The sequence below is a fragment of the Coptis chinensis genome, chromosome 7 (assembly GCF_015680905.1).
Source record: "Coptis chinensis isolate HL-2020 chromosome 7, ASM1568090v1, whole genome shotgun sequence".
In the NCBI taxonomy this organism is placed as follows: Eukaryota; Viridiplantae; Streptophyta; class Magnoliopsida; order Ranunculales; family Ranunculaceae; genus Coptis; species Coptis chinensis.
In genome coordinates this window covers 33213341-33220484 of record NC_141462.1, presented here as the reverse complement: position 1 = coordinate 33220484, position 7144 = coordinate 33213341, and the positions used below count along the sequence as shown (strand labels likewise).

Here is a 7144-nt window from a genome sequence, read left to right as displayed (position 1 = left end):
GAGCAATCATTTGGTATTTTCATTTCCCAAAACCTCTTTTGCTTGATTAAGTTCTTCTTAACCCACTTAACCCAAATAGTTTCCTTATTACTTGCAATCTGCCATACTTGCTTTAGATTTGCTGCTTTGTTTGCTGTTTTCAAGTCTCTTATTCCCAGCTCTCCTTCATCCATAGGATAGCACATGTCGTCCCAACTGATTCGAGCATTAGTTGTCTTGAGGTTTGGCCCTTTCCATAAGAATCTTTTGTATAATCTATTGATGTCTTTAATAGTCTTCAAAGGAAGCATAAAGGAAGCAGTCCAGTATATGTTCACATTATTGAGTACTGCTTTAATAAGTTGTAGCCTCCCTGCATAAGAAAGTGACTTTCCTTTCCAGCTTTATATTCTTTTCTCTACTCTTTTATATAATTACATGCAATTTGAGGATCTCAGTCTTGTTGTAATCAATGGAAGCCCCAAATACTTCACTGGCAGAGTTCTAATAGGAAATTGTAATGCATTTTGGATAGCATTACATAGAGCTTGGTCCATTCCAGAAAAGAATACTTGACTCTTGTTTATGTTTACTTCTAGGCATGCACATTGCTTGAATTTCTGAAGATTTTGGCTTAGACACCTGGCTGTGTCCACTTCACCTAGCATGAATGCAAGCAGGTCATCTGCAAATGAGAGGTGAGTAATAACTGGATCATGACATTTAATATGTAATTTGTACCTCCCATCCGCAACACTTCTCATCATTAGGTCAGTGAATAGATCCATAACCAGAACAAGTAGATACTGTCTTATCCCTCTTGTGCTTTTGAAGTACCCATATGGAGAGCCATTTAACATCACTGAGTAGGTGGCCGTTTCCATGCACACTTTAACCCAATTGATAAACCTATCAGGTACACCAATTCTCTTCAATGCAAATATCACTGCTTCCCATCTCACACAGTCATATGCCTTCTTTAGATCAATCTTAGCCATACATCTTGGCGGGTAAGAGTCTTTGTTATAATTATGCACCAACTCATGTGAAAGCAATATGTTATCATGTATGCTTCTTCCAGAGATAAAAGCAGATTGGTTATGTGTCACGACTCTGGGCATGAAATCCTTCATTCTTCTAGTTAAAATCTTAGTAATGCATTTGTACATAATAGTGTAGCATGCAATAGGTATGTACTCTACAAGAGTAGTAGGGCATTGAACTTTAGGAATTAGAGTAATACATGTAGCATTTACCTCATTATGCATTTTTCCTGAGTTAAAGAAGTTCCTTATTGCTTTGACAAAATCATCACCTATGATCCTCCAACAAGCCTTGAAGAACAGTGAACTGAACCGATCCATTCCCAGTGCTTTGTCATTATCTATATCTACTAAGGCTTCAACAATCTTATCCTTCGAGATCTGCTTTTGCATCTGATCTTGTTCCTCTTGTCTTAGTGTTTCCCTTGGTTACATTCCTTCAAAATCAGCAAAGCTTACCATTTGTAACTCCTTTGGGCTAAAGATTAGCTTGTAATAGTTAACACATTCCTCTCCAATGTCATTCAAATCCTCTAATACTTTACCTTGTGCATCTTTTAAACAAGTTATTCTGTTTGTGCTTCTTCTTGTCTTAACAGACTTAAAGAAATACTCCGTGTTATCATCTTCCAGTATTATAACTTGATCCCTTAATTTCTGCTTGTAAAATGACTCTTCTGTTTTTGTTGCCTTCACATACTCCCTAATGGTTATCCTTTCTTCCTTGATAAGATTCTGAATAATTGGATCCACTTGTAGCTTATTATGTACCTCATTCATCTCTTTCTTTGTTGCGTCTGCTCTAGTTTGTATCTGCCCCACTTCCTCTCTATTCCATTGTGTCAGTTCCAGCTTGACATCCTTCAATCTTCTCATGAAGGTGTACATAGGATTCCCTACTACTTCGATTGCCCAAGCCCTCTCTACTGTTTCTGCAAACCTTCTCTCTTGGATCCAGCAGTTGAAGAAGCGAAAAGTCTTCTTCTTATAGTTCCTTTGTGTTAAAGGGTAGACCACCATTGGTGTGTGGTCTGAAGTTGCTCCCTGATTCAAAAATTCAGCTTGTGTATCCCCAAATTCACTTACCCATTCCGTATTCACTAATACTCTATCTAGCTTTCTCCATGCTCTATTATCTTGCTTATTGCTCCAAGTGAAAAAATGCCCTTTATATCTCATATCAACCAAACCAGCCATTGTAACACAATCAAGTAGGTCTTGAAAGTGTATAGATCTTGTTTCTGAGCCACCAACCCTCTCCTGAGCTTTGAGAACTGAGTTAAAGTCCCCTAATACAATCCATGGTAGCGTCGTGTTAGAGATATTAACTAGATCATTCTATAACATTCTCCTGTTAATTATGTAATTTGAAGCATACACCATCATTATCAAGAACTTCTTACCATTATTCATAGTACACTCCATTGTGATACTCTGCCTACCCTTGAGTATCAGTACCATGTCGCAATCATGTGTGTTCCAACACAGCCATACTTTTCCCAGATCATCACTACTATAATTATGTTCGCATTGCCATCCATTGCAAACCTTATTCAGTATTTGTGTCATATTCCCTTCCTTCAATCTTGTTTCTAGTAACCCCATAATGCTTAGCTCAAACTTCCTTATCAGCTTTTTTAGTTCATAATGTTTGAACCCTTGATTGAAACCCCTCATATTCCAACACCTAATTCTTATCATTAAGATGCTTTTTGAAGGTTCAAGGGATTGTATCTATTCTCTTCTTTTGAAGTACCTGCCCATTGGCCACCCATCTATGCCTTAGTTGTAATAGGAATTATGGTAAATTTCCCATATTTCCTGCTGCTTCCACCTTCTGCATTAGTGGGTTCTTTTGTGGTTCCTTGCTTTGTGTTTCCTTCTTCTTCTTTCATCATGTCCTTTTCCTTTCCAATCCCTGTAGGCTTTGGACTTCTCTCTGGTTCATTTTCATCCTTTCTCTCATTATTCCCATCTGTGGCAGCTTGAACTTGTGTTTTACATCTGTGTTTCTTACTAGGTGACATCCATTCACCTTCTTCTTGTATGTCATGTACCTCCTGTTACTTCACTTCCTTGTTTCTTTTGGATTTCCTCTATAGTATTTTCAGTTCTTCCCCCTTCCTCTTGCTTCTCCTTCTTAATCCATACTTCAATTTTCACTGCGTGTTTTGCTGTGTTTGCAAAGGCCTTTGCACATTTACTTTCCACATGTCCAAAAATCTTGCAATGATTACAATGCAAAGGTCTCCAGTTGTACTCAAACCCTATTTTGATGGCTCTCCACTGATCAATCACAACTGGTAGCTCCTTTGCATAAGTACAATCATGTTTTATTTCGATACAAACTCGAGCATAGCTTGTTCTCTTCCTATCTTCAGTTAGCTTATCTGTAAATAATGGATTGCTAATCACACTACCCACCTGACTGAAGCCTTCTTCATCCCACAACTCCATCGGATATCTCTTCATAATAACTCATATTGGAATAGATTTTAGTGCCTCATCATCATCCTCCATGAACAACTTCCATGGTCTGATAACTACAAGCTGACTTGCAATGTGAAACGACCCTATGTCCTGCACTTTCCTTCTATCTTCCTCATCCTCAAAGTTGAATGTGTACATTGTTTCCCCATACGGTAACATAGTGAATCCACGCTTCAGCCTCCATGTTCGAGAAACAATCTCTTTTACATACCCATATCCAGGTCTTTTCCCCACAAAACTACCCACCACTAGCTTCTCATACTTCTTGTATAGGTGTTCAAACTTTGACGAGTTTACATGTAACACAGGCTTGCCATTCACTATGGTGGGAGGAACATACTTCAGGTTCTTTTTACCTACATTCGATCGTCCTAACACATCAGCCCATGATGATTTTGGTGCTGCTTCTACCTTCTTTGTTGCTATTGCCAACCCCTCAGTAGCCTCAACCCCATCTTGCTGTTGTTTTAATAGCACATCATGTTTTCCCGAAACCATAGTTTCCTTCCCATTCTACGTTTCTACCCTATCAGCCCATGATTCCTTCTTTTCCAAGAGTTTTTCTATATTTTCATTCCTTTCCAATACTTCCTTTCCAATTCCATTTGTCTTCAGCCTACCCTCTCCATCTTGCTAGCCTTGCGTCTTTTTTTCCCAATATTTTTTTCTTTTTATCTTCTTCCCCCAAGACTTTCGTGCTCTTTTCATCCAGATCCGATTCTTTCGGTTCCACTGTGTTTGGTAGCTCATCACTCGCCTCTCTAGAGATTTGCTTGAAGATGAATCCTCCATCTTCTCCAACTCTAGCAATACGTGCTACCCCTTGTGTCTCTCGTTTCTTAAGAGTTTTGAGTTGTACCGACTCTTTGTGTTCTCCCAACTCTTGGACTTCTTTAACCGCCTCCAATAATCTCTGGGTCTCTTTGAGTAATCCTTCTTTCGTTTGATCAGTAGTAAGACTCTTCGGTGACTCTTCATGTGCTCCTCGCACATTCAGATTCATTCCAAACTCCTCCAACAGCTTCCTTCTATACCTCTCTACAAAACCCTCACCATATCTTGCCTTAATCTCACTCTCAAAGTTGTCTACTTCTAACTTTATAATGACCAAAAAATACATTGAACTTTGCACTTGGTTTCAAAACATACAACGTACTTTTTTTTTATTCAAATAAACATTGTACTTTCACAAAGTTTCAATTTAGGCATTCCGTCCAATTAATTGGATGTCCAGCTTACATGGACCGTTAAAAATTTTCCCAATTCTAATTTGCCTATGTGGCAGTTGTTTAGACCATGAGATGGCATTCATTCAACATTTCGACATGCCAACTCATCAAATTACAAATGATCGACATTTCGACACGCCAACATTTTGATATTTTGACATTTCGACACGCCAACTCATCAAATTACAACTGATATATCGATCCAAATGTTGATATTTTGAATTGGCATGTCGAAATGTCAAAATGTTGGCGTGTTGAAATGTCAAAATGTCAAAATGTTGGTGTGTCGAAATATCGATCATTTGTAATTTGATGAGTTGGCGTGTCAAAATGTTGAATGAATGCCACCTCATGGTCTAAACAACTGCCACATAGGCAAATTAGAATTGGGAAAAATTTTAACGGTCCATGTAAGCTGGACATCCAATTAATTGGACGGAATGCCTAAATTGAAACTTTGTGAAAGTACAATGTTTATTTGAATAAAAAAAAAGTACGTTGTCTGTTTTGAAACCAAGTGCAAAGTTCAATGTATTTTTTGATCATTATCTCTTTATCGGAACTCCCAGTTGGTGTGCTAGGGTTTGCTACGCCTAAATCTCTAAAAACGTGTGTTTTTTTTTTTCCATAACTTTGAGTAAAGTTACGAAAATACCCCTAATGACATAAAATCTCCCTCAATTTGCCACCATTAAAACTAACTAAGCTAATCCTATTCTGAGGCCAGCTAATGCTTAGCATCGACCTCCCATTGCCAAATATGGCTGACGTCTACACTGCAGAATGCAAGGCATTCACGCAAATTTACGCAGTCATGGCGCGCAACAAAGCGCGAGAAAAGCACAAAGCACCTCCTGCTCAAGACTCTCCTCACAACCATGAGCAAGACACTGGCATCTCCACCACTATGGATACTAACTCTGCAGCGGCGGAAAATGAAGTTGTACAGGATGATGACTCTGTAGCTGATTCCGAAATAGATCTTGCTGACAATACTCTTGAGATACCAGAGGATCAATTTTCCGACATCGAATCAAAGGAACTTCTAATTCCTGATTGGCGTCGGAATCTGGTTGAATTCTTAAAGACTGGAGAACTCCCTATAGACAAGGTTTTATCTGACAAAGTGAAACTTGATGTGTGGCAATTTTTCTTGTTACCTACCTCGGAGGGGGGGATCCCGCCAAAAAACCCATGGATTCCGGCCCACTCCTCCAGTGCCTTACTCCTGAACAGGGACAACAAATTTTAGAAGAAATTCACAAAGGCATCTATGGAAATCATTCGGGTGGTAGGAGTCTCGCTCACAAAGCTCTCACCCAAGGATACTGGTGGCCATATATGCAAAAGGATGCCAAACGGTTTGTCCAGATCTGTGTACCATGCCAGAAACATGCTCGGGTCGTTAAGCTTCCTGCAAATGAGCTTCACCCCATACTTAGCCCTTGGCCATTTGCTAAATGGGGACTCGACATTGTTGGTCCTTTACCTAAGGCACCAGGTAACGTAAGGTTTCTCTTGGTTGCAACTGTTTACTTTACGAAGTGGGTTGAAGCTGTATCCTTGAGTCAGATTCAGTCTTCAAATGTCAAATGGTTCATCTGGCGAGATATTGTGTGCCGATTCGGAGTCCCAACTGAAATGGTATCAGACAACGGAAGACAGTTTGATTCTACTGAAATCCACATCTTCTGCAAATCCCTAAAGATAAGGCATAACTTCTCTGCCCCCTACTATCCCCAGGGAAACGAACAGGCGGAAGCAATGAATTGTGTCATTCTTGACACATTGAAGAAAAGGCTTGAATCAGCCAAAGAAAACTGGCCAAAACAACTACCGGCATCGTTCAACAGGAATGTCACCCTTTTCATTGGCATATGGAACGGAAGCAGTACTCCCAACTGAAATAATCGCTCTAACAGCGCAAACAAAAGCCATCTTCACAAAGATGAATGTTAACGTCTTGGCTCGTGACAAAGCCATGGTGGAGGAGCTTAGAGATGATGCCCTACAGAATCTCATGACTTACAAGGAATCTATGAAGCGCAGTTATGATAAAAAGTTGCGCGCACGAGTATTCAAACCAGGCGATTGGGTCTTACGTACAAGGCAAAGAAGCAACAAATAACCCAACAGCGGGAAACTCGGTGAAAACTGGGAAGGCCCTTTTATCATTGAAAGGCTCACATCCAAAGGTTCTTATTTTCTCAAGAACTTGACTGGCGATGTTCTAACCAAACCCTGGAACGTGTTGCATTTGCGTTTATTTTACAAATAAATTACTTATCATTAGTTCCACCAATAAATTTCACATACATTGTACTTTCCTTCCATTTATCATCAATAAATTTATTTTCCTTTTCCATTTGCGTTTTAATCTCAAATTGGTCATTTAGTTTTATA

The 7144-nt window shown here is 39.4% G+C and overlaps 1 protein-coding gene across 1 annotated transcript; it reads right to left on the bottom strand.

The window, feature by feature from the left end:
* Window positions 1-1451: 1451 nt before the first annotated feature.
* LOC147487183 (uncharacterized) lies at window positions 1452-2219 on the bottom strand. The gene has a single exon (XM_086573969.1). The coding sequence runs from the start codon at window positions 2217-2219 to the stop codon at window positions 1452-1454; it is 768 nt and encodes a 255-aa protein (XP_086430095.1).
* Between the last annotated feature and the right edge of the window lie 4925 nt (window positions 2220-7144).

What these genes read in the sequence shown, in the direction of transcription:
- LOC147487183 (XM_086573969.1), bottom strand. Translation starts at nt 2,219, where the DNA reads ATGGCTGGTTTGGTTGATATGAGATATAAAGGGCATTTTTTCACTTGG.